Here is a 27,635-nt window from a genome sequence, read left to right on the forward strand (position 1 = left end):
TATTTACAGCTCCAGTGGTTATGGGTGATGTAGGCCAACAGAGGCCTAAATATGAACTACCAGGGTATTTGGTCGCAAAATTAGGCTTAGTTGCCAAGCTATGAGGTAGCTTATATCAATGCACCTAAATTGCAGTAACAAACTGCCATGCAACAATGTTTTTTTTTCTTACAGAATGTGTTGCTGGTTTTGACATGAATGACTATTAGTCTACCTCATTCTTCAGAATATAAAACCATAAAATATTCTTTGTCAGTAAGGAACTGCCATAAAATCTGTTAATGTTTCAACCGTACCATTGATCGGAGCTTTATTGAGCCAGACATTTCATTGAAGATAAGCCACTGTATGTATTCGCATCGGAGCTCAGAACGTTGCCTAGGTTAAACATACAGACGCTAGAAATGCCTTCATGCAACACAGACTGCATCGTGAAGCCTTTATCAAAAGGATTTCATAAACTGGGTCTTTTCGTGGGAAAACATCCATGGGTGTTTTTCGTTTTACCTTTGGTGTTATCCGGAGGTCTCGGAGCGGGTTTTTACTTTCTCGGTGAAAGAGAAGCAAGCGACATCGAAAATCAGTTCACACCAACAAACGGCCAGGCTAAGGCAGAGAGAGAATATGTCAAAACTTATTTCCCTCACAGTGACGAATTCTCTCAGTTGAGGCTGTACACAGACGGAACTTACGCGTCGTTGATCGTTTTTAGTTATTCGAACAATGACCTTCTCTCAAAAGAACTGTTTCAAAAAGTAATCGATTTGGACCACAAAGTACGAAACATAACAACAGAATTAACAGGAAGCACCTATGCAGATCTCTGTGCGAATACAAACGGAATGTGCACTTCAAATGCAGTTTTAGACATTGTATCCAACGCTGTCAACCAATCTATTGATTACCCATTTCACCACAGCGTATTTTTAGGATCAACAATTGGCGGCGTGACCCTGAAACCGAACAGCAAAGCAATACAAAGTGCAGAGGCAGTTCGGCTTTTCTATTTTTTAAAAGATGCCAAAACTGAGATGGACGGAAACGAGAATGGTGCATGGCTGCAGGCTTTTATAAAGACATTTTCAGAAGATATCCCAGTCGACATGGTAAGTGTGTCATTCCCTTGTGCTATTAAAGGTAAGCCGTTTCCATTCAACATATTTAGCGTTACACAGGTGTAATTCTGAGGGCAGAAGTTCGAAAAAGATGCTGTGTTGTAGAACTAAACATTTCGCATTTATTTACATGGCTTGAAAGGGGGAAATCCTTAAAAGTCTCCTCGATCTCTTTTTCCAAGTTACCTTCATTCTGATCTGATATCATGTACAAAATCACATAAAAAGGTGGAAGGTGGTTAACTCGGGATAGTCCCGTTAGAGGTTTCATAGAGAGACACTAAGCAGAAGAAAGCCATGTTGTTCTATCAACATACCATAAATCCAGACATTAGCAAAAATTAACTGGTGTAAATGCAATAGTAGTATTGATGCTCTAAAGATATGTTTTGTTTTGTTTGTATTTGTGGGGATGGCATTTAACTACCATAGATAATATTTACAGCTCCATTAGTCATGGGTGATGTAGGCCGACAGATGCGTAAATATGAACTACCAGGTTATTTGGTCACAACATCATTAGGCTTAGTTGCCAAGCTATGAGGTAGCCTATATCACTGCACCTTGAGAGCTTAACTTTTACAGAACGTTAAATTTGTGTTGCTGGTTTTGACATGAATGAGTATTAGCCTATCTTATTATTCAGAATCATGAAAATAAAACCATGAAATATTCTTTATCACTAAGGAGGTACCATAAAATCTGTTAATGTTTTAACCGTAGCAGCGATTTTAGCCTGAAATTTCTGGTGAGGTAATTTTGTAGGACGTCATGTCATCGTCACAAAAACAGAGCTAGCTGATTATTATATTACTATATAAGAAATGTGCCTATATGCCACGGTAGGCATAGGCTATGGGCTGCATTTTGAGTGCCGGCAGGGAGCAGAAATCCTATTTCAATTACATTTCACATGCTTCAGTTCTCAGCGCGACACAAAGATGTTGCTTATAATACAGCAACAAAGTAAATAAAATAGATTGCAATAAAATAAAAAAAGATTAGATACACACATAGTTCAAATAACTTGCATGCTTTATCAAGCTTGTGGCACACGCATACAACATGAAGCGATAGGCACAAGTGAAACAAATAACAGCAACAAATCATGCTGCTAAATGAACAAAACTTACATAAAATGTTTATGAAACACTCCTCCTGCATTTCCAGGAACACAGAGGCCTCAATATGAACAATCAGGGTATTTGGTCACAACAACATTAGGCTTAGTTGCCTAAAACACTAAGCTATGAGGTAGCATATATCACTGCACCCTGAGAGCCAAATTGCATAAAACACCATCTTTCTTTAAACTTCATTTTTTTTCTAACAGAATGTGTTGCTGGTTTTGACATGAATGAGTATTAGCCTACCTTATTCTTCAGAAACATGGTATAAAACCATAAAATGTTCTGTCACTAAGGAAGTGCTATAAAATCTGTAAATGTTTCAACCGTACTATTGATTAAAGGTTTATTGAGCCAGACGTGTAGAAGTGTAAGCCTTTCACATTTATTTACATGGATTGACAGGGAGAGTTCCTTAAAAGTCATGTTTTCTTTTTTATTTCTGTTTTGACAGCTTAAACCTGTTTACCAAGTGTACCTACATTCTTTACTCCCCCATCCGTAATCACCTAGATTTCCATGTCTATGATCAGATTACAACAGATTAGTGATTTCAACCCCCTACATTAGAGGAAAAAAAGATAATGCCGTTTCAGTTAAATCTTGAATTAAAAATCTTGAAAATATTCAGCTTTAACTGTTGTTTAAATTGTTTATCATAATTAGTCACCATCAATAAAATACACATTGTCATTTAAAAAAAAAAATCAGCTTTGTTTACGCAGGTGTTGTTTTTTATCACAGTGAGTAAACTTCAGCATGTCACTTGCAAGCATGTTTGTATTCATAACTACGTTGTTTATTTCAGATATCTGTATCTCATTTCACTTCGATTTCAAGGGAAGAAGAATTTGAGAGGAATTCAAAGACAGTGATTCCATTATTCTCCATTACTTACGCTCTGGCCATTAGCATTTCAATTGCTTCATGTCTCAGGTAGGTTTACAGCAATGTTTGATGTGAAAACACATACACCATTCACACACGATTAAAATGTGCCATGATAAGATCTAGGCCTACAAGTTGTTGGAGATGGTTAGCTTAAATATGTTTTGTGTAGCTCCAAATCCATGCAAAAGAACTTGGTTTATAAATGTATCACACTTTAGACTGCTATGTGGCACGAGGAGGCTATGTGTATCTCAGAGATGGTGACATGGCCCTTGGCTGGTGTACTGGGTTCTCTCTTTCAGGTTGGACTGTGTGAGAAACAAAGTGTGGGTGGCCTTGGCAGGTGTTCTCTCTGCAGGCCTTGCTGTGCTTACCAGTTTTGGATTGCTTCTCTTCTGTGGGATGCCTTTTTCAATGCCTGTAGCCAGTGCCCCTTTTCTCATTCTTGGTAAGACTGCAAATTTGTTATCACAGTCTGTCATATTCAGTACATTAATTTTTTCCCCAACATAAATCAATTCCCATTTAATAAATACAGTTGTATGATATTTTTAAATACTGGTTGTCCCCAGGTATTGGTGTGGATGACATGTTCATCATGATCGCATGCTGGCAGAGGACAAAGGTTCATGACAAGATGGAAGATCGCATGGCAGAGACGTACAAGGAGGCAGCTGTCTCCATCACCATCACCACTCTGACTAATGTCCTGGCCTTCTACATTGGCCTCTTGACGCCTTTTCGCTCTGTACAGTCCTTCTGCACGTACACCGGAACAGCCATCCTCTTCTGCTACATCTACAACATCACGTTCTTCGGTGCCTGTCTGGCACTGAATGGACAACGAGAGAGAAGCAACAAACACTGGCTGACATTCAGGAAGGTTGAATCTCCAAATGAATACAAGAAGAGCAATGCCTGCTCAGTCGGTGGTGCTTATGATCCTCAGACAGGTGCGGAGGAGGAAATGCCCATCAATTTCTTCTTTAAAAAGTATTATGGACCATTCTTGACTAATATATGGACCAAGGTGTTTGTGGTTTTTCTCTATGCAGGGTATCTGGCTGGTAGTATTTATGGCTGTTTTCAAATGGAAGAGGGCATACAGTTGAAAAATCTTGCACCTGATGATTCGTATATCGTTAGCTATTATGACAATGAAGAAAGATATTTCTCATATTACGGCCCCTTTGTCATGTTAGTCATTAAAGATGAAAACTTCCAGTATTGGGAGAAAAGTGCTCGTGAAAACCTCAACATGTGCCTGAAAGAATTTGAATCCTCTGACTTTGTTGCCAAAAACATGACTATATTTTGGCTTGATTCTTATGAGCGATATGGAGCTTTTACTGGTTTAGATATTTCAGATAAAAATGTATTCATGAGAAACTTGTCCCAATTTCTTAATATGTCAGGTTTCTATCCGGATGTTAATATTTCTAGTGGCAAAATACTGGCCTCTCGATTGTTCATCCCCAGTATTAACATCACCACTACAACTGATGAAAAGAACATGTTGAATTTTTTCAGAGACACAGCTTCCACTTGTGGGCAAAACATGGATCTGTTAGTCTACCACCCTGCCTTCATTTACTTTGATCAGTATGCGGTCATTGTTAGCAATACTATCCAAAATATTGTAGCAGCTACTGTGGTGATGCTTGTAATTTCTCTTCTGTTGATTCCACATCCTGTCTGTTCTCTGTGGGTGACCTTTGCCATTGCCTCAGTTATAGTGGGTGTAGCTGGTTTCATGGCTTTGTGGGATGTTAATCTAGACTCCATCTCTATGATCAACCTGGTTATCTGCATTGGCTTTTCTGTGGATTTCTCTGCACATATTTCCTATGCTTTTGTGTCGAGCAGCGAAAAAACACCCAATGAAAAAGCCATAGACGCTCTCTACAACCTTGGGTATCCAATTATACAAGGAGCTGTCTCTACTGTTGTTGGTGTTGTTGTCCTCTCAGCAGCAAAGAGCTACATCTTCAGAACATTCTTTAAGATCATGTTTCTAGTCATCTTGTTTGGGGCCACCCACGGTCTTGTGTTTATCCCAGTGTTTCTTACATTCTTTGGAGTTTGTGGCAGTAGTGTTGAAGAGGAAAAGCCACTCAGGGAACATGTTGAAACCCCTGTGATTCAGCTACTAGAAACACAACATAACAGCCAGGGAAAATGCCAGAGAACTCCGTAAGGATCACTTAATGTTAATGTTGTAAACTGAATGTTAATTCAAACGTCTGCTACTATTGATGCAAAACAAACATTTTACAACCATAATCATCTTGACCTTCCGGGGTGACAAAACTCTCACTACAAAAGTAATCCTGACTGTCCTTAAGTTCTTTTGATACAGTGAAAATATATTTTTGTATCTTTATGTTTACATAAAGACTTTAGACAGTTACCCTTTTGGAGGAACTGGAACTGTGTGTACATTAATGTACTGGTTTGATATACACAGAAAACAATGAAATAATCAGCTTCAGTCGCTTTTGCTTGCATGAAACATTTGGTTTGTGAGAGCTTTGTATCATAAACACTCCTTAATCATTATCACTCCTTCTACCTTTCCTCATTAGTCAGTCAGTGTAAATACTGATGCTTCAGCATGTTTGTGTTGCCATGGTAAACTGTCAACCCACACTGTGCTTGTAAGAGTCATATTATGTATGCATTTTTTATTGTACAACTGAAAGCAAATGCAGTAAACTTTTTGTGGTTCAGTTCATCACATGGTTTCTGGTCTTTTTGTACTGAGGCTTAAATCCAAAACCTTTGTTCAAACAATATGCAAATAATTCCAAATTCAACATCACAAAAACATATTTCTCCCCCCAAAAAACTTTCCCCACAACCATTTTTTAGGTGGGGTGTATAAAATGTTCCTGAATATCTCCTTATTCTGCCTTCTATGGCTATCTGCTTACAACCCTTGCAGTGCTTAAATAATTAGTCCCACATATGTGATGAGTGCCCGACTCCCTAGTTCCTGTGTATAGTTACAGAATCATTAAAATTCATAATAAGGTTAGTGTGTGAGGACACACAAACAGGTATTTTTTCCCTTTCATCACATTACGTTTATGTCAAACTTAAAGTCAGGTTCCAGATCTACAGGACAATCTAACAGACAAAGTTAAATGGTCAAATAGATTGTTTTAAAATAAAATGCTATTTGTTGAGGTTTGATTTACTTTTCAACTAAACATTGCACCTAAGATAAGTGGTATTGTGGTTCCTTAGCACTACGGCTGGCCTGAAATCAATTATTGGTTTGCCAGATAGCATGGAACTAAAACTACAAAACAACTACTTTCTCAAATTGGTGCATTTGGAATATTATTTGAGCCTCATTTTCCATAGAAGGTCAAGTTAGATTTGGATTCACCATTACGTGATGTTAATTCACTCTCCAGTATATACAGTGTATCCAGTAAATAACATCATGAACGTTGTTAAAATAAATGCATATGCATAGCCAGCTAACAGGGCCTGGGCATGTTCCATGTGTGGTGGAACAGAAAGGCAAACTGACCTGTGAAAGACAGTTACTAGTGATAATGGAACATATTGGCTGTTCCAAATTAATCAAAATGTTGAGTATCATATCTTATGGAAATTTGTGTATTTTGGATACACATGTAAAAGTGCTTCTATCAGTAAAGGGGGAACTGGTGGAAGAGAGGTTTTAGATTGATGGTGAGGTGATTCTGCCTATTGTAGAAAAATCTGTGAAGAGTTTAGGCAGGTGGTACAATTCCACATTGTGGACAAGTTTCAGAGCTTAGATAATTCATTGTTAAGGCTATCAATATTATTGACCTTCTTGCCTGGTAATCAGAAATTGAGGCTTTAGCTGTTTGGGCTTTTGCCACACGTTGGGCCTTTTGATTGTCTGTGAAGCTACTATTTCAGAGATGGAGAAATTTGAGAAAAGAATTTATAAGGCAGTTAGGAAATGGCTTGGAGTGCCATTGGTACCAATGGAAACTAGGAGGAAACTAGACGACCAGCAGCAGCTTCTTAAGCAAAGCAAGGGCAATGGATGAACTGGCATGGTGTTGAGACAAGGAGGATCAGCTGGAGAGAACTTTGGCCTTTGGTCGCCAACCAAATTAAATTCATTGTTGTAGCCACAAATTGTGTCCTCCCAATTTCAAAGAACCTCAGTCAGTGGGTGGGTAAAGACAAAAGCTGCAAGTTGTGTTTGGGTGTGGCACACCAAAACATATTTTTGTCTGGATGTAAAACTAGCCTGAGCCAGGGTTGCTTAATGGGTTCTGGAATCATTTGTGTGTCTGTTTGAGAATAAATGGTTAACTCTTTGCCAGTTAATGACAGGAACAGTAGGATTTATTTTGTGCAAGAGTGGCAGAAAAATGGGACAGGCAAACAGGACTGGCAAATTGGGCAAAGCACGGGACTGGAGTTTGCTTGCTGATGTCAGTGTACAACTTCAAGTTCCACAAAAACCATAAAATACTGTCTTGGAGCCACAAATTATGTCCTCCCAATTCCACAGAACCTCAGTCAGTGGGTGGGGGAGGGTGCTTTAGGAAAGATAAAACCATAAAATACTGTCTTTGTCATTAAGCAAGTGACATAAAATCTGATTATGTGTCAACCATTCATCACCGCTTTATTGAGCCAAACATTTCCTTGTAAATAGGCGACTGTATGTATCACTACAAATTGAGAGTTAAGTTGCATAAAACACATTCTTTCCTTAAACTAGAAAGCACAATTCCTTTTTATAGAATGTGTTTTCGCATGAACTTAACTTACAGTTAAGTAGTCAACGAAACTGCTCTACCGGTAAGAAAAAGGAGGGGGAATCCAGGAGAAGCGGTTCAACATGCACAAGGCGCATTACAGCATAGGGATATCATTGGGCAGTGGAAGAGAGGACTGTTGGAAATGGGTGAGGGTACGTTGCAGGAGAAGAGGCAGAAGCAAGGCCAATGGATGAACTGGAATGGTGTTGAGACGAGGAAGATTAGCTGGAGAGAACTTTGGCCTATGGACGCTAACCCCATGAAATTAATTGTTGGCTGTACTCCCAGTTCCACAGAACCTCAGTCAGTGGGTGGGGGAATGTGCATTAGGAAAAATGAAACCATTAAAATATTCGTTCTCAATAAGGAAGTGTCATCAAATCTGATTATGTGTCAACCATTCATCACCGCTTTATTGAGCCAGACATGTCCTTGTAAATAGGTTACAGCTCATTGCACCTTGAGAGCTAAGTTGCATAAAACACAATCTTTCCTTAAACGACAAAGCACAATTTTCTTTTATAGAATGTGTTTTTTTCTCATGAATAAGTAATATTCTACCTTATTCTTCAGAAACATGGAAGTGCTTGAGGAAAAATAAAACCATAAACTGTGATCCTCCTTCACGTAGGATTTGCAATTTAGGCGATTGGCAGTTCATAGTTTTGATGCCAAAACTGAGCACCATGAAGCAAGATGTCAGTGTTCATTTTCATGCTTGCTGGGCTAAAGTAGCTAGAATAACATTGGAAATTGAAATGAATGAGAGTGGTGATATTTCACTTCCTTGAGGTATATATAATACCCTGCCATAGTGTGGCCATTATTGATAGGAGAGAGGGTTAATAAGGAAAAAAAGTTCTTATCAGACAAGTAATGCTGAGGCTACTGAGGGGCTAGGGTTCAGAGTTCAGAGTTCAGCTAACAGTAAGGGTGGTCTGGATATAATGAAGAGCCTAAATGGTGGGAGGCTTGAGCTGACTGGTTAACTTAAGTATGCTTATATGGGCCATTCTACGGAATTGGTGCAAAGTGTGGTCCCACAACAAGAAAATTTTTTCAGACATAGTATTCAGACATAGATATTTACTAAGAATATGTTATGGTCTATTTAAACCCAAGACATTAAATTAGATAGGGATAAGCTAAATATATACAAAATCATCATTTATAGGGTACTTTCTATTGGGAAGTAGCTGTCCCCAACCCTGACATCTAAATTTCAATTTCTGTAAATAACACTTTTTACATTTTTTTTATTTTTTTTCAATGATCTAATTTCAAAGATCTTTATGATTAAGTTTAAACAGAACTGGGAAGATTTAGATTTATTGTGGGTTTCATTTAAAAAAAAAAAAAACTATGCTCAAAAAATCATGTCCATAGTTTTCATGTCACTACCGAAACACAGGAGTTTTAGTCCATTGGCTGAGCCTGGTTTTTAGCCACACCCCTGCATTTATAACCAGGCAGTGATACTGCATCCCTGTCCCTCATGGCTGAATGGTAAGTAGCTAGATCCCATACTTTTGATATAACTGTGTTCCAAAGTCTGAAAATCAGTGTGTAACCTTAAGAATGGTCACTACCGAACACATATTTTTATTCAATTAAGTAAACTTTTTGGGGTTTTATGCAAAGTATTATGTTTGTTTGTGTGTACACCTCTTCAAAGATTTGTTTGCTAGCCATGTACTTGCTAGAATTATTTATTTATGCTCAAAGTTAGCTAGAATTGTCACTACCGAAACAGGCACTACCGAAACAGTCACACTATCAAAACATATGGTAAAGTTTCGGTAGTGACATGGTCGTTTCGGTAGTGACACAATGGAATGGTAAGATGAATTGTATAAATTGAACTTTGAAATTTGGTAAAAATTTCATTTTTATTGATTTCATTGTGAAAACCTTCAAGAAATATTTGTAAAAATACTCTTCAGAGAAGGGAAGGAAACACAATCTGAACAGGTTAATAATAATACTCTTTTACCATAGTGTATTACTATGTTTCGGTAGTGACAATTTTTGGGAGAGGAAAAACATTCCAACACATTCTGAAAATACAACATAAAAATCGACGGTTCTTTTACTAGAAATGTGTGCTTCAGATATGGTTCAATATACAAACGGACAAAGTTTTGGGAATAAAACATACAAGTTTTCAAAATATTTCCAACCTGACTTTGCACCAATTAGAATGACCCATATATACTTATATATTTGTACCACAGCAGTTGAAGGATTGTTTCCTCAAATAATCCACAGTCTTTACCAGGAGTGCATAGTTACCAAAGCCTTTACATTTTTCTTCAAAAGTGTATATATATATTGTTAACACACATCTGTATTTTGTCTTTATTGAAGTTATAAATCATTTTAAAAATAAAACATCTGAATTCTGGGCGTATAAAGTCTCCTCCATCCCTACAAAGTACTATCGATTGCTATCTTCTTTGTAGGCACCGTAAACATTAACTATTGTGGCGAAGATAAGAATGGGCTCGAGACGATGAATGGTTTTAGAACTTTTTACTTGTTCTCGAACACTCAAGTCATACTCGTACAAAGATTAACACTAAATACACAGGATTATATTCACAACATCTATAACACATAAACACGGTTGACACTTCAGTTATATATACAAAACACATCAATACAGAACAGGAACAATTCTACATCAACCACACACACAACAATGGGACATACACAACAGATAGCACTGTGGCTAAGCTAACAGCTGCGGTGTAGTACTCCCACAATACACCGCGGCATAACAACAACACCAGTCCGTGTAGCGGAATCCGAGCTACGCTACACTATCAAAACACACGCCTCCATTGTTAGTGAAATAAAAAGATACACGGATGCAGTTTTAGCATCTAAACTTCAAAGTTTTCTGATAGCACTTTCCTATTCAAAACACACGCTTCTGTTTGTCAGTCGCCTATCATCTGGGGGGTATTCGTCGTAGCTCGCTAAACGGTTTAGCGAGCTAATTTTCAGGCTAAGATAAAAAACGCCCCTCTTTTTGGTTCGTGGAAGCAACTTTTGATAAATCACCATAGTTACATATCGATTAGCACTAACCTGCTCCAGGGCAGGCTAACTTAAGTGTAGCTGGATAAGCTTGCCACACCCCCGGAAAAAGGAAGGATCCCATTGACCAAGGACTGATATTAGAGTTAGATTAGCGGAGGGAGAGAGTTCTTTGCGATCGCCAAGATCCATTATTCTTGTATGAGCGCTAACGATTCAGCCGACAAGGAATCATTAATTTACAAGACCTTCTCGAGTCATTTATTGCAAACACCACATTGACTGTCTTGCGCTTTTTTGCGAGTGGTACATTTTTGTAGTGTCGGTGATGCGGAGAACAAAGCACTCATAATTATATGAGTGTTATTAGTACACCATAGCATATCATTATTGTAGAAAATGATTACGGTGGACTCATGATAAGAATAGAGAGAAATACAGACAATTTATTTTCACTGCTTCAATTTATTGCATTTGTTATTAATACATTTAGTCATTTAACAGACGCTTTTATTCAAAGCGACTTCCAAGGAAATGTAAAACTACATTGAGGAAGGAGGATTTGAACTAGCAACCATGCAGATGCAAACCGGTAGATGAAACCTCTGTACCAGCTGACACTTGGCGTCAGGTATTCATACATAGATATCACCCTATAAACATCCCAACACACCTTGCTCTCACAGCGGTGGTGGTGTTGAATTTTGCCATGATTATGGTCTTGTATTCTTCATAAGCGTTCATGTTCATCTCCTACTCGCCAGCGGAGAAAAAAAGAGCCCTTTTCTTTGAGTTTAGAACCATTATACCGTTGGAAAATCATGGTTTTGGTGATCGACCTTTCCTGCCTTTTGAAGTAGGACGTGCACGCGCAAATGCCATGATAACTTTAGCCTGCTTGAAATTAACCACATGATTAGGATGCGGGTCAGCCGTTAACGAACCGATATTTGCTGTTCTCAATCAGCTTGCTAATCTTAACGGGCTAAAAGGCCAATTGATTAACTTAGCTTCAATCCTACGACGAACGTACCCCTGAACTACGGGTTGCAGAATGGATGACGACGATGATGAAATTGCCGTTGCTGGCATTGGCTGCAATTTTCCCGGAGGTGAGTATTATTGCTGTGCTGTTTGAGCATGTTTACAGAGAAAATAAAATGAGAGGGTTGATTTGTCACTGAGTCGACAACTACAAATGAATTGAACTCGCTATGTGTAAATCAGCTAAATAATATGTTCCACTGTATCCACACATAAATGCAAAGGAGAGGGATTGGAGCACTTCTGGGATGTACTTCGGAATGCGAAGAACTGTACGGTTGAGATTCCAAACAAGAGGTTTGACTGCTCCTACAGGGGTACGTTCGTCGTAGGATTGAAGCTAAGTTAATCAATTGGCCTTTTAGCCCGTTAAGATTAGCGAGCTGATTGAGAACAGCAAATATCGGTTCGTTAACGGCTGACCCGCATCCTAATCATGTGGTTAATTTCAAGCAGGCTAAAGTTATCATGGCATTTGCGCGTGCACGTCCTACTTCAAAAGGCAGGAAAGGTCGATCACCAAAACCATGATTTTCTAACGGTATAATGGTTCTAAACTCAAAGAAAAGGGCTCTTTTTTTCTCCGCTGGCAAGTAGGAGATGAACATGAACGCTTATGAAGAATACAAGACCATAATCATGGCAAAATTCAACACCACCACCGCTGTGAGAGCAAGGTGTGTTGGGATGTTTATAGGGTGATATCTATGTATGAATACCTGACGCCAAGTGTCAGCTGGTACAGAGGTTTCATCTACCGGTTTGCATCTGCATGGTTGCTAGTTCAAATCCCCTCACCTCCTTCCTCGATGTAGTTTTACATTTCCTTGGAAGTCGCTTTGAATAAAAGCGTCTGTTAAATGACTAAATGTATTAATAACAAATGCAATAAATTGAAGCAGTGAAAATAAATTGTCTGTATTTCTCTCTATTCTTATCATGAGTCCACCGTAATCATTTTCTACAATAATGATATGCTATGGTGTACTAATAACACTCATATAATTATGAGTGCTTTGTTCTCCGCATCACCGACACTACAAAAATGTACCACTCGCAAAAAAGCGCAAGACAGTCAATGTGGTGTTTGCAATAAATGACTCGAGAAGGTCTTGTAAATTAATGATTCCTTGTCGGCTGAATCGTTAGCGCTCATACAAGAATAATGGATCTTGGCGATCGCAAAGAACTCTCTCCCTCCGCTAATCTAACTCTAATATCAGTCCTTGGTCAATGGGAACCCTCCTTTTTCCGGGGGTGTGGCAAGCTTATCCAGCTACACTTAAGTTAGCCTGCCCTGGAGCAGGTTAGTGCTAATCGATATGTAACTATGGTGATTTATCAAAAGTTGCTTCCACGAACCAAAAAGAGGGGCGTTTTTTATCTTAGCCTGAAAATTAGCTCGCTAAACCGTTTAGCGAGCTACGACGAATACCCCCCTGGTGTGACCAAGATGACAACAAACCTGGGAAATCTCGTGCCTCTAAAGCTGCACTCATTCATGGGTAATTTAACACTTCACTGACCCTATCATTGTATTAAACCATATCTAAATATCTGTATCTATCTATCTATAGCTATCTGTCTGTCTCATGGATCCAGCCTAGACCGGTCTAGAACCTTTTAAAACGGCTTTAATATATGAACTATCTTAACATAAAATACATTTTTTCTTTTGTTTCTAGGTTTAACGAGTTTGACCACAAATTATTCAGACAAACCTCAGCACAAGCTGCTGCTGCAGTGTTCCTACAGAGCTCTGGAGAATGCTGGGATACGCATGGAGAAGGTCAGTGGCACCAGAACAGGAGTGTTCATGGGTAATGAACTCTTTGATCAGTTCTTAGGACTAGTGGTGGGGGAATGTATTTTTTATGTTGGTTCTCAGGTATTTTAATGGTCAGATGTTTGATAAGTATACGTTGTCAAGTAACCAGGCCTATGCAAGTTTTGTCAGGGCTTCAAACTTTATGAATATTTTTGCACCCGTAATACACCACAGGTTTGCATGTTAGTATATGATATCACGTGGACACCCTACAATGTCTGCAGTGACTGCAGGTGCTCATCATGATAAACACATGTCATAAGTGCAGTTGTAGTTCATTCTAAAACATATGAGCGCCCTGATGGTATGTTTTCTGTACAATTTATGTATTTACATAAACATGTTTATGTAGCCCAGACAACAAAGGGTTAATACCCATAGAACCTTCAGAACCTCACACCACCAATCAGAGCTGCGCTCAGTCGTTACTGTGGCAACCAAGTCTGACCCAACACAGACAGACACTGGCAGTGATAGAGTTGAATGAGTGAAAGAAAACAAGTAGAGGACTTAAATAGAAGATAATAGGTAAATCATTATTATGAACACTTTTAATTTAAATAATTGAATAAATTAAACATTAAAATAAGTTAAACATTATCGATTTGATATAGAACCCCAGAGAAGACTACAACACACAAAACCTGACCGGAGAATGCCTAAATATTGATCAAATGAATTGAAGGTAATTATCAAACTAAACGAACTGTACGATTAGAAAACGATTAGATACAAAAAATAAATAAACACTAATGCAGATGTAATTATGGCCATAGATACCCAGAACATCTCAAGAAATACAAATAACTCAACGGCAACGCTAACGGTAATGGAATGCTGGCTTCGGTGAGTTATTTTGACCGTTAGAGCAGGGGTTTTCAACTGGTTTTGTCCCAGGGACCACCATTCTGACCAGAAAGTAATCCGCGGCCCACTGATGTGCCAGTGATTCCCAAAACATTTTACAGTCCCCTACCCTTCTTTTTCATGTTTGTAACCGCCGCCACGCCCCGTCCCCCTGCACACATATTCTGCCTATAATACTTGTCAGTGTAATTTCTTCGCTGAATATGGGTCTACATCAGTATTTTGGGCAATGCGACTTGGCTATTCAGACATAAATATGTCGACGAGCCCAGGTATATTTATAAAAATAAAAAAGTCAATGGTGAACTGATCAACATAGGCTCATGTCGCGGACCCCCTGCAATGCCACGGACCCAGTGCCGCTGCTAGCCATTTTGGTGCCCTAAGCATAACTCCTTTATGATGCCCCATGCCATTTTATTCAAACGAAAAAGGAAAATCTACTTTGTAAACACAGTACACAAAACAGCCAAAACATACATACACACAAGTATTGGGATGTGCAAAATCTTCTTAGAAATTAAATAGTCATCCATAAATACAAACTTAAAAGCAGAAGTATACAAGTAAGCAATCTTCTCCAATAAAGCAAAGACATAGAAGCGTCATTCCATGTCAAGTGGGCTCCCACTCGACCATCTCAGATTTGGCTGAAAAAATTCAAGGTTCTTCATACACTTCTTAATAGGTATAGTCCCAAATATTAGCTCTCTACTCCCAATAGTTTTGTCACAAAGGATGTTTTAGGGGTGAGGGGGTGCTCTACGCTCTGTTGCAGCATCTTTGAAGGCCTGTGGAAAGCTCAATGTTAAAGCTAAAGACTTGACATTATACACAGATTTTATACACAAACGCAGTTTAAGCTCTGTGTTATGAACTTACCTTTTGTTACCATTTGAATATGCGTCCATAGGCCATTGAGGGGCGTGTACAAAAATCCCATATTTTCAAAAAAATATTTTGAGAAAACGAGGCAGAACACCATCACAAATTTCTGATATGTTAAGAACAAATATCTAATCTTTCCAAAAGAAAATTGTTTCATGTTGGTAAATGCTGTCATTTTTTTTGCTATAGCATGCCAAAAATAGCACAAAATGTGTTTTCATCCATTTTCGAGCTTTAATATATTCCAGACCATTCCTCACATAGGGGCAGTATTTTTATAGCTTTAACATTGAGCTTCCCACAGGCCTTCACAGATGCTGCAACAAAGTGTAGAGTAAAATTTGGAAAGTTTGAAGGAGCTAGCTTAAATACTTTTCTAGTAATAGCAATTTGAAAAGGGCTCTTCAGAAAACGCTGCTAAAAAAGCGTCTTAAGTAGAGGCACCCCCTCCCCCCTAAAACATCTTTTTGTGACAAAACTATTGGGAGTAGGGAGCTAATATTCTGGACTATACCTATTAAGAAGTGTATGAACGACCTTGAATTTTTTCAGCCAAATCTGAGACGGTCGAGTGGGGAAATGTCCTTAAATTGGTACGTTTGGCGTGGAATGACTCATATTTGAGTGTGCCAACATTAGCAATAACGTCAGCTAGTTTGAGGTGTATGCATAGGCTAACCATTAAATTAGCAGCACATTTCCCGTATTTAACAATGATTAAACATGGACTTACCTGAAAGTGATGCACGGGCATCATCTCGCAGTTTCAGACTCCTGTTGTCTTTTTGAGGCCATTTTCGAAAAGTTCACCTAGCCTACTGTCAAAGTTCGTCATGCCACTGAGATAGGAAAGGGCACCAGCTTGGGAAGTTGAGGGTGTATATGGTTGTTTTTTTTGGGGGGGGGGGGGGGGGGGCACCATCGTAACTTTTTTTGAGCAATTAAATATATCTCTTGTTCTGCCTGTTTTGTGATATACATGCCTAAAAGGTGCCTAATATTTCTATACTGAAATAATATCAGATTATAATTATTATAACTATGATGATTTTTCAGTTGCCTATTTTTTGGTGCCCCCTCAGAACTTGGTGCCCTACGCACAGCGCGTAGTGCGCGTTATGGGAGCGGCGGCACTGCACGGACCCCTGGTTGAAAACCCCTGGTTAGAGCATTACTAAGCTAAGCTAGGTTGACAAAACCAAACGTAGTATTAGCATACCTCCCCGTAATGCTTACGTAGACCAACTGGGATCAAACGTACTTGTTTTGTTTTATTCATTTGTTGATTTCAGTAAAATGTGAGATGCATAATTGTTCTGGCCAGTTCCGTTCTGCTAGCAACGATAACCCACAATAACACCAGGAAGTAAAACGAAACGAGGAAGTAAAAAGAGTTTGTTGTATCAAATGAAAGGTTTTAACAAAAAATCACCACACCCAACCCAAATTATTATTATTTTTTTTCCCCCTGAATCCTTTCAGGTCTAAATGCTTTCTTCCTGGACCTCATCAACGTCCTCCTCACTGTCCACGTCCTCAACATCTGACTCGTCGTCATCTTCGGTGTCACTGTCCAAGCTTGTTGAGGATGGCTCTGTGTCAGGCTCAAAGAGCCTTAGGTTTGCCCAGATGGCCACCAGTTTTTTGACCCTTGCATTGGTGAGCCTGTTGCGAACTTTTGTGTGCGTGTTGCCAAACAGTGACCAGTTTCGTCAGAGGCGGCTGATGTTGGTGGGATTTGGAGGATGATGGAGACTGTGTAAACTTGGTTAATCTCTTCACCAGAGAGTATGCTTTTTTCATACCTCTTTGGGCCCAGCATGTATGCTGCTGCATGCACTGGCTTTATGCAGAACTCTTTGCGCTTCTCCATTGAATTGACCACTGCGGTTTCCTCTGCTTGGAGCAGCAGGGAAGTGGGCAAAGCAGTTGTAAACTGTTGTACATGATGACAACCCCACCCCCTCTTGTTTTTATCAGTTTGCTTTGAGAGGTAGATTGCTGAAGCTACCTGTTTTCCCTTCACATATCTAACTAATCGATTCGCTCTCTTGAACAGTGTGTCCATTGTTTTCAGTGCCACGATGTCCTTGAGGAGAAGATTGAGAGCATGGGCAGCGCAGCCAATGGGTGTAATGTGAGGATAGGTCTCCACCACGTTTGCCCAAGCAGCCTTCATGTTTGCAGCATTGTCCGTAACAAGTGTAAAAACCTTCTTCGGCCCAAGGTCATTGATGACTGCTTTTAGCTCATCGGCAATGTAGGGGCCTGTGTGTCTGTTGTCCTTTGTGTCTGTGCTCTTGTAAAATACTGGCCGAGGGGTGGAGATGATGAAGTTTATGATTCCTTGTCCCCGGAGATTCGACCACCCATCAGAGATGACTGCAATGCAGTCTGCTTTATCAATGGTTTGCTTGACCTTTTCTTGCACTTTGCTGAACTCTCCATCCAGCAAATGGGTAGATAGAGCCAGTGGCGTAACGTAGTAACGACGGGCCCAGGTGCAAGATATTATGACGGGCCCCCCTAGTGAACGCAAATTTTTTTTTTTTTTAAATCGTAGCGTTCCCTACTTCCACAACCGCGTCTAAAAAAAAAGGTGTTTGTTATCGATATAAATAGTGTTTAATTAATCAACCTTACATATTTCAGAAGCGATGGGTGTGTACACAATGAACTAAGTCTTGTTTGACTCTCAGCAGGAACATTTCTTACCGTAAAAATTGTTAACTGTTGCATGGTTGCTGACACACCACTGAGGGCAGAAACAGCGATTCTGATCCCAGCTGAACTGCTGCACTGCTGACTCCGTGGGCTGGCGACTAGTTGACGGCTAGTTCAAAAGCCAAAATAATCTAATTTAGGCAGCTTTGCCGCCTTCTCCTCCTGTTCTTTTTTCTCTTGCCCTTTTCTACTTCCACTCTTGTGCTTAAAAGGCATTGTTACGAGTAAAGTTGTGCTGTGCAGTGCTCAATGAGCTAGGTTATCAGAATTGGTTTAACTATAGCGTATTGTATTGTCACATGATCAAATAGAGACTTGACATTGGACAACAACATACATATTACCCAGCAATCATCATTGCTAATCACAAAAATACCAAAGAAAATAAGAACTTATTCATTTAATTGAATAGTGTTTTGATAGTTTCTATAGTGTATGTAGGATAAGCATATGATTTTGTTATAAATTGCTACTTTTCCCCAAAAAATAATAACAACCATGACTGAGATAAGTCTGCCCTTTCAAGTGTATACCATTTGACACTGCCATCAAACTGAAAATAGCGCGTAATTGAACATAAGCATATCCGAGAAAATTTGACGCTGTACTGGGAGTGAGGGTGGGCCCGCTGAATTATGCGTGTATATCTTTGGGCCCGGCTACGGGCCCCGACACCTCACGGGCCCAGGTGCAGCCGCACCTGCTGCACCCCCTATAGTTACGCCCCTGGATAGAGCATGTCTGGTGGGAGGTGTGTACGCTGGGCGAAGAACATTCAGGAATCTCTTCCAGTAGACATTGTCTGTCAGCATCAGAGGTGAGCCAGTTGCATACACTGCTCTAGCAAAGCATTCATCTACATTTCTCTGGCTAGGTACATCCATTGTGTCAAAAAAAACATTTTGATTCCAGAACGACCAGGAACTGTTAAGAGGGTGTCTGATGCAGCTGAATAATTTCCACTTCGAATAGAAGCAGAGGATGTGGGCATCATGTCTGGGGTTTCTTGATTTGAACCCTGAGGAAACTTCGGGCACTTAACTATGTGCTTCTGCATTTTTGTGGCATTCTTGACATACGTCTTTGCACAGTATTTGCAAATGTACACAGCCTTTCCGTTTACATTTGCTGGACTGAAATGTCTCCACACATGAGAGAGTGCACGTGGCATTGTTCTGTAGAATAAGATGAGAAACACACGAATGCAATGTCATGCACAGAGATATAAATAATTAGCTAAACAATTGGAATAGTCTTTAAAAATATTTTACAATTGATGGATAAATTAATAGAAATAGGCTAGATCAGGGGTGGCAAAACCCAACACCATTTCGAAAAGCCACATTGTTACCAGACCATCAATGGCATGAAATGGTTCAACATAACATAAGACCTAGAGAAGAGGTGACGGGGAATAGTAATTGTATTTAATAAATGATCATGTTTTGAAAAAACAGGAGAGCTAGTTGGTGGTAAAATAACTGTAACTAACAACACACACACACTCCCTCTCAATGTCTTTCATTTAGCCTTATGCTTTCCTGTATCCATGGTATGGCGTAATTTTAGTGTCAAAACTCACACACGCGAGGAAGCGTCTATTCGAGCAACTTTCAGGTTTTCGCGAGCGTGAATTTCATCTGCGCACTCAATTTTAGCAGCTGCGAGAGGAAATTCAACAACTGCGAGCGCAGAGACGGATATTTGCTCCCGCGAAAACTGGATCTGCTCGCTCGAATTTATCATACGCTCTCGCGAAAACTTTATCTGTTTGCTCGAGTTATGACTTTTGACATTGTGTGGGCGGGAACCAAAGCAGGACAGGCTCTTCTCTGATTGGTCCTGATTTGACAGCAGGATAATCTCATATTCACGACAACCGTTTACCAAACTTCATAGTGTAAATACATATGTCTTTGTATGGTGAAGACTGATGTTTAATGACGAACTGAAGTAACGGTACATTAAACCTGTTTTAATCAAATACTAGTGGTGATTGTGGCATTTGACCCACGATCACTTTATTAATTCCAGGATAAAAAAAACACTGCTAGCTACAACAGTTAGCAAGCAAAGGCTTCTTGCCAGTGCAGGAATCTTAGATCAGCAGTAGACTAGCTAGCAGCTAAACAATAAAATGTAATAGCATGAGGGGACAAGCCATGTTCGCAATTACAAGGGCTAACTGTAAGAATGATGAACAAATTCAATAAAATGAACTTTGTGACTGAAATTACTGTTGTTTACTGTGTAGTGCTCAACACTTCATAATAGCAGCAAGCTTAAAGCTAGCTATGTTACCTACTGGCAGATAACATCGACTGTCACGAGAACTGACTCTTTTTTTATCCTGGAATTAATAAAGTGATCGTGGGTCAAATGCCACAATCACCACTAGTATTTAATCAAAACAGGTTTAATGGGTACCGTTACTTCGGTTTGTCATTAAATATCAGTCTTCACCATACAAAGACATCCTATCTAGCTACTTAACGGAGTTTGGTAAACGGTTGTCGTGAAAATTGATACATTGAGCTTTTCTCCAATGATGAGCTGTCAGTTTGTTAATGACTAGCAGCTTGTTTGTCTTATCAAAAATCCAAAACATTGTCAAAAGTCTTTAAACCACCTTTATTCCCTTTCCTGAAACTCTGAGCTTCTGTTGATTATCTTTAAAAATATATTTACTATTACTATTTACTATATAATAATATATTTATTAATAATGTATTTACCCCAGTAATATCAAAACTTACCTGAGTCGATGTAGTCCTTGTGCTCAAATGCAGTAGTGTGGCCTCAATAGCCCTGCTGTAGTGTGATAAGTTGCCCAACTTGCGCTTGTTGATGGACCCCGAAAGCCGCGAATAATCGAGGTGATGGAGGCTACTTTTGTGTGGACATACATACGTCCTACTCTCACTGCTGTAAAAAGTTAGTCTACTGTATACAAATAAACTTGGTATTAAAATGAACATGGCTTCAGTTTACCAAGTACACAGTAAAAAATGGGTTGTTAATATTCCAGAGTTAAGTTATTTAAAACTAGATAGTGTAATTTTATCATTGTGAAGAGTAAATTTGACCAAACAGTAGAGTTAAAGATGAGAGTTAAATTCTGTTTATGTCCAGTGAAAACTTTGACTCTAGAGCGTGATGAATACCCGCCACTACTGCCAGAGTTTTGTAGCCAACACCAAACTGGAAACTTCTCTGACTGGAGGTAGACACTGTTAGGTAAGTAACATTCCTGTGTTGACCTCAAAAATGTATTTTTAACGTAACAAAGCCTTATTTAAGAGTTGCATCGATATCGAATGAGATTAGTTAGGCTACTTTTACCCTTCTTATCTAGATTGTATTGTCAACTCCAGCGTTAACGTTCGAGTGAGCCGTTAGACCGGGTTAAACGTGGGGTGAGCTTGCTGTCAACTCGGGCACTACAATATGTACATTTTTAGACTAACGTTTCTTTCTCTCAGTTAAGATGACCTGGCCGTATAATTTGTTATGTTCTTCTGAGAATTCCATTTTGTACAGGTAATAGGTAATGTTAACCACAGTTTGTCAATCCATTTGGATGAAGGCAAATTGTGTTAGCCTTGACGCTAACTGCCAGCGACATGTTAGCAAACTAGCTGCTAGCATTATGTACTTTCTCTCTTTGTGGTGGATGTTGCAGTATTTTTCATTAACTAATGATGACAAATTCATGAAATAACGTTAGCTGGGTGTCGGTAGCTAACACAACTACTGCATAAACATGTTTAGCTGTTCTTAGCCGACATGACTTAACTATATCAACCTTGCTATGCTGTCCACAGAAACCTGTGACTTGAAGTATCTGGGAAGAGCCGTTACCACGGGTAAGATAATTGAACAACGTGTCACTTCACCTATTTGCAATACCAAAGAATAACGTTTGCGTCAACCAGCATACATTTTCGGTCTTTTTCCTATCTGGTCATGTTAACTTTCAAGTAATAGATGGGTTTCCCGTTTACAAACAGAACGAGATGCCCCAGGGCTGTGTGCATCTGGTAATTCTTGTAAACGGAACATTGACCAGTGCTCTCCACTCAACTATTAGAAGACGTTAACTGCATTCATCGAAATAGAGGTGCTTGGAGGATGTTTAGCATTCATAGGGGAAAGCATTATTTTGCAAAAATAAATCAATAAAACGGCGTCAGTTATGCCTTCAGGCGATCAGAAGGGCGAATTGGGGTGAAGCACCATTTTTTTTTGCCAATGGATGCTTACCCTTAGTAATGCTAACATCCTTAAGCCACCACTACTTCCTTTAGTGCAGTTAACTTCTTGTAATATTTGATCGCAGAGTGCTGCTCAATGTTGTTCTATAAAGAGTTCTATTCCGCTTCCAGCCCCAGGGTTGCCCGTGCATTTGTTTTTTAAATGGGAAATCCATCTATAACGAGTAACATTTCTTTTGAAATATGTCTTTTGAAATATGTCTTTGTATAGAAATCTAGGTCTTTGTTGAACTGAATTACTATTTTTTTTATAGATAAATTCAGAATGCTGCTACGAGTTCAGTTTGGGGGAGAGCAAAAATACATTAAGCTGTCTGAGCTGACATTTGATACTTTTTTGAAAGAAGGTTAGTATGTTAGGTTAAAAGAGTATCACAAGGGTCGTACTCCCAATGCATCATATTTAACCATTCCTTTTGAGAACTAGATTGTTCTGACCAGGACATGCATGGGATTTCAAACTTTGGAACCCATCATTTCTGAAATTTCCTTTTTTTCCCCACATCAGTGTGCCTGAAATTCAACATACCAGAAGGCAGGCAGCTAGATATGAAGGTTTATGACCAGTCTGATACAGAGGTTGACTCTGAGGTTTTTGAAGAGATAGTGAAGGAATCACCTGGAGCCTTTCGAATCATGTTGGGCAGTGAAGGACTTGGTAATCTTTGAGACCATTCACAGACATGTTAATTTAGCGTAAAGGCTGATGTGAGACTATATCTCATTAAATATAACAGCTCCATGTAACATGTTTCTATTTTGTATAATTTCCATAATGCACAGGTGCCTCGCAATCATCACCATGCTCCGTAACATCTGAGGACACTGTCATTCTAAACTTCTCGATGTGTGACGATGAAGAAGCATCTCCTGTTGGAGCAAGTCAACCCAAAAAGCCATGTCGTATGAACTATGAAGCAAAAGCGGTAGGTAGTGGAAATTGTTATGCTGTCTAATCTGAATAATGTTCCATATGATAAGGGATGATCTTGAGAGAATTGTGTTTCAGCTTTACACATGGTTTCAAAATTACTGAAAGCACATTTTATTTCACTTGAAGTTGATTGGAAAAATCCTAACATCAAGGCCTGGTGGTGAACACATCATGCAAGAGTATGGAAAAACCAAATCTTTGACAGATGCCACTAGAAGACAGATGATTAACATACTTGCTGCTGAGATGACAGAAACACATGGGTAAGCATCAAATATTAGGCTATCAAAAAACATTAATAGTATTGACCGGCTATATAGACAATTGATATTTATGTGATTTGTGTTGTCTAATTGTCAATTGAGCGTGCGGTCATAATGTGATTCTTGTACTAGGACATCGCCCCCCAAAAATGTCAGAGTGATGTATGCACAGGGGATAGTTGCTTTGTTTCCCTATCTGGAAGACCCATTTTCACAACATGGATATGTAAGTATATCACAATATTGCATCATTACAACATTATGCATATATTCACTGTTTGAATTGCTGATAGCATTCCCTTTTGGATATATTTATAATTACATAGGAACATTACTACGATCCAGAGAGTGGATCTGGATACCTTGCATGGCGATTGAAGACCATTCAAAGAAAAAGCTCAGAGGAAAGAGGTGGCTCAGTTAGCAGATCTCCCAAAGGTAAGTTCATTATCTGTTACTAATGAAATTGAGTTGTGAAGTATGGAGATAGGAGTCTACAAATTTGTGTTTTGTCTTAAGTTGGTGGGCCAAGCCATGGTCGACAACCCTTCATAAGTGACAAAGTGCAATCTGATGATGTGGAAGCAGCAATTGCAGTTTTGAGACACTCTGCTGATGAAGACACTATCCGTGAGAAGATGAAAACGACCTTCATTTATCGCCAAGCAATGGTCAATGATGAAAGCAAAGCAGCAGATGTCTTCTTGGTCTTTCCACGGTTTCTGGACACACCAGGACTGGTATGATGTCTAAATTCACTGAATCATCAAAATCATCAATGCAGTATCTGGTATCACTCATCATTGCTCTCTATGTATGTTGTATTGCAGATAGAACAAGATTTCAGACTCCTGTTTGGTGAGGCCACAGCCAACACATTTTTGGAGAGGTGGCCAACCACTTTCAGAGCAAGAGTCATAAAAGAAAGCCATGGACTGGTGCCTACCACAGAGCTCTTGGATTTAATGCGCAATGCTGAGTCAACCGCTGAAGTTGAGAATGGTATGAATAGAACTGTTTTCACTTGGTATCGTTGCTTTTGTAAGTGGACAATATACTGTACATTTTGGTTATGGTGCCAGTTGTCAATTTAACATAATTGTGGCATAATATTGACCTAATGTTGATATACTGATCTGTAGGGTGGGATAGTGACATGTCTGCGATTTTGCTGCTGCTACATCTGCTACCACCATCTGCGCAAGGTCGAAAAAGGCCAGGAAAGATATCTGCATCTCAAGCTGTAGATCACCTCATCAGATTTCAAAAGGTATATAACAGTTTTTGAAAATACTTTCCATCACATTAATCTAATTTACAGCTTGAGGTGATCTGATCTGATCTGATGTCTTTTGTTAATCACCAAATGCGTTTGTTGAAAGTCTTTTGTTTTAGGCTGGAACCAGCGTGCAACAACATCTGGACAACATCACCCAAAGCAGTCAGCCCTATCTTCTTGCGCAGGGATCCACCAGAAGCAGCATTCACTCATACTTCATTGTGATCGACAAGCACGCACTTCCATGCAAGGCAACGGGGTCAGTGGGAGCCTTTGATGAACTCATTAAAGCCCATTACGTCTTTGGTACGTCATACAGTTCTTCCCTGAGCAGCTTTTTCACTTTTGTGCAAACGACCATCTACAATATTGACATTGGCGAAACAAAGGAAACTCCCAGGATTGCAGAGTTGCGAGCAAGAATGTTGCATTGAGTGAATAACTTTTCAGATCGAACCATGAGGTGTTTTCTTTGCAAAAGTGACCATGGAAGTCCAAAGGGCCTTGTTAAGCACCTCAAGGTCATTCATGGTCTTTGTGCAGGCAGGACTCTTTATCTTAAATGTGGCCAAGTGGGATGCTCACATTCTTTTGGTAGCTTCTCTGGTTTTAGAAAACATCTTAACAATGAAGATGATTTTTCACATCCCTCAAGCATGCTAAACACAAGTAATGCCACTCATGTTGAAGTGTCAGCTGAATATGAGTCAGAGACTGAATCTGAGTTACCTTCGCCAGACCTTGTAAATAGTTGTGCAGCTGTAATGTCTGATCTAAAGGCAGCAGGTGTAGGGCAAAGTACAGTGAATTCTGTAGTGATTTCCATGGAAGAGCTAGTTCAAGATATCCATCAGCATGCAAAAGAAACAGTCATTAAGACTGTATTTAGTGATGAAAGAGAAACTGAAATGTGCAAGAAAGTTGTGGCATGTTTTCAAGAGTTAGAGAACCCTTTCACAATTCTAAATTCGGAATACAAAAGATCAATTTTTTTTTTACAAGCAAATGGGAAACTGTAGAACCAGTTGAATGTGTAGTTGGCTCGAGATTTGATACAAGGCGAAATAAAAAGACTGGAACATATGATCAGGTAGTAGTTCAAGATACATTTATGTATATTCCAATTTTATCTACATTGCAGTCAATATTTAAAAGTCAGTATGCTGCAGAAATGTTGAAAAGGCCAGCTACTGACAATTCAAGACTCAGAGATATTTGTGATGGATCTTTCTTTAAGAGTCACCCTCTGTTTTCAACTGAAAAACACGCTGTACAGATCCAAATGTTCTATGATGACTTTGAGGTTGCAAACCCGCTGGGTTCCAAGAAAGGTATTCATAAATTGGGTGCAATATATTTTACTTTAAGAAACTTTTCTCCAAAATGGAATTCTTTTTTGTCTAACATACATCTGTGTGCCTTATTTCATGCACAAGACCTCAAACGGTATGGTTTTATTGAAATTCTTGCTCCCGTTGTTCGAGACATTAAAGTGTTGGAAAGTGATGGTATTGACATTCCATTATACAGTGGTCGTGTACGTGGCAGTGTGGTACAGGTTACTGGTGATAATTTGGGTTTACATGGCTTGTTTGGTCTGGTGGAGTCTTTCAGTGCAAGGTACTGCTGCAGGTTTTGTTTAGCTGAAAAAGATGACTTTCAAACAGAATTCTCTGAAGATTCCTCCAAAATAGTGTTACGCACCAAGGACATGCACACTGCTCACTGTCAAGAAATAGCTTGCAATCCATCTCTTCCTTACGTTTTTGGTGTGAAGAGGAACATGCTTACTAAATTCACTGAAGTATTTTCACACAACTGAGAACTTCTCAGTTGATGTGATGAATGATTTGTTAGAAGGGGTGGCCCAGTACGAATTGAAGTGTCTGTTTGTGTATTTAAAAGAAAAACATGTTACATTAGAGGAACTTAATTCAAGAATACAAAGTTTTGATTATGGATTCATGGAGAGAAACAATAGACCAGTGGCAGTCAATTTAAAAGAAGGGTCTAATGATCTGGGACTGAATGCAATTCAGTCGTGGTGCTTACTGAGGAATGTTCCTCTTATCTTTGGAGATTTGGTCACTTCTACTGATCAACACTGGGCCCTGCTTCTTTTATTACTTCAGATAGTAAACATTGTATTCTCTCCCTTGCTTTCTCAAGGTTTATGTGTATATTTAAAACATTTGATTGTTGAACACCACAAACTGTTTAAGAAGTTGTATCCCCAGAAAAGACTTTTACCAAAGCACCATTTTCTTATCCATTATCCCCGCTGCATCCAGAAAATTGGACCTGTACTTCATAGTTGGTGCATGCGGTATGAAGGAAAGCATAATTATTTCAAAAAACAGCTCAAGTCATTCAAAAATATTACTAAAACACTGGCAAAAAAACATCAGAATCATATGGCATATAGTTGGCGATCTTCAGCAACTTTCACACGATTAGACATTGGTCCAGGAAAAATGGTGTCTTTAAATATGGTAAAAGGGGGTTCTGCGATTGTTCATGCAATGCAAGTACCTAGTTGCATTCAGGTTATGAAAGTGAACTGGGCTAAACAGACTGG

The 27,635-nt window shown here is 39.2% G+C and overlaps 3 protein-coding genes across 3 annotated transcripts; all 3 read left to right on the top strand.

The window, feature by feature from the left end:
* The first annotated feature begins 336 nt into the window (after positions 1-336).
* On the top strand, positions 337-5,867 carry LOC105889242 (patched domain-containing protein 3-like). Its single transcript, XM_031584107.2, has 4 exons — positions 337-1,106; positions 3,051-3,178; positions 3,436-3,581; positions 3,706-5,867. The coding sequence occupies exons 1-4, from the start codon at positions 405-407 to the stop codon at positions 5,328-5,330; spliced, it is 2,601 nt and encodes an 866-aa protein (XP_031439967.1). The 5' UTR covers positions 337-404; the 3' UTR covers positions 5,331-5,867.
* Positions 5,868-21,603: 15,736 nt separating this feature from the next.
* LOC116224474 lies at positions 21,604-24,333 on the top strand. Its single transcript, XM_031584432.1, has 8 exons — positions 21,604-22,173; positions 22,836-22,928; positions 23,090-23,239; positions 23,365-23,507; positions 23,642-23,778; positions 23,911-24,004; positions 24,105-24,197; positions 24,298-24,333. The coding sequence occupies exons 1-8, from the start codon at positions 22,119-22,121 to the stop codon at positions 24,331-24,333; spliced, it is 801 nt and encodes a 266-aa protein (XP_031440292.1). The 5' UTR covers positions 21,604-22,118.
* Positions 24,195-25,563, top strand: LOC105894499. Its single transcript, XM_031584110.2, has 4 exons — positions 24,195-24,518; positions 24,609-24,780; positions 24,921-25,048; positions 25,174-25,563. The coding sequence occupies exons 1-4, from the start codon at positions 24,417-24,419 to the stop codon at positions 25,489-25,491; spliced, it is 720 nt and encodes a 239-aa protein (XP_031439970.1). The 5' UTR covers positions 24,195-24,416; the 3' UTR covers positions 25,492-25,563.
* Positions 25,564-27,635: the final 2,072 nt, after the last annotated feature.

This window comes from Clupea harengus, chromosome 17 (genome assembly GCF_900700415.2).
Source record: "Clupea harengus chromosome 17, Ch_v2.0.2, whole genome shotgun sequence".
Classification (NCBI taxonomy): Eukaryota; Metazoa; Chordata; class Actinopteri; order Clupeiformes; family Clupeidae; genus Clupea; species Clupea harengus.

Coding starts and splice junctions, on each gene's coding strand:
- LOC105889242 (XM_031584107.2), top strand. CDS start 405: ATGCCTTCATGCAACACAGACTGCATCGTGAAGCCTTTATCAAAAGGA. Junction 1,107..3,050: donor AAGATATCCCAGTCGACATG/GTAAGTGTGTCA, acceptor TGTTTATTTCAG/ATATCTGTATCTCATTTCAC. Junction 3,179..3,435: donor TCAATTGCTTCATGTCTCAG/GTAGGTTTACAG, acceptor TCTCTCTTTCAG/GTTGGACTGTGTGAGAAACA.
- LOC116224474 (XM_031584432.1), top strand. CDS start 22,119: ATGCTGTCCACAGAAACCTGTGACTTGAAGTATCTGGGAAGAGCCGTT. Junction 22,929..23,089: donor TGATACTTTTTTGAAAGAAG/GTTAGTATGTTA, acceptor TCCCCACATCAG/TGTGCCTGAAATTCAACATA. Junction 24,198..24,297: donor CAGAGGAAAGAGGTGGCTCA/GTTAGCAGATCT, acceptor TTTTGTCTTAAG/TTGGTGGGCCAAGCCATGGT.
- LOC105894499 (XM_031584110.2), top strand. CDS start 24,417: ATGAAAACGACCTTCATTTATCGCCAAGCAATGGTCAATGATGAAAGC. Junction 24,781..24,920: donor AACCGCTGAAGTTGAGAATG/GTATGAATAGAA, acceptor ACTGATCTGTAG/GGTGGGATAGTGACATGTCT. Junction 25,049..25,173: donor ACCTCATCAGATTTCAAAAG/GTATATAACAGT, acceptor CTTTTGTTTTAG/GCTGGAACCAGCGTGCAACA.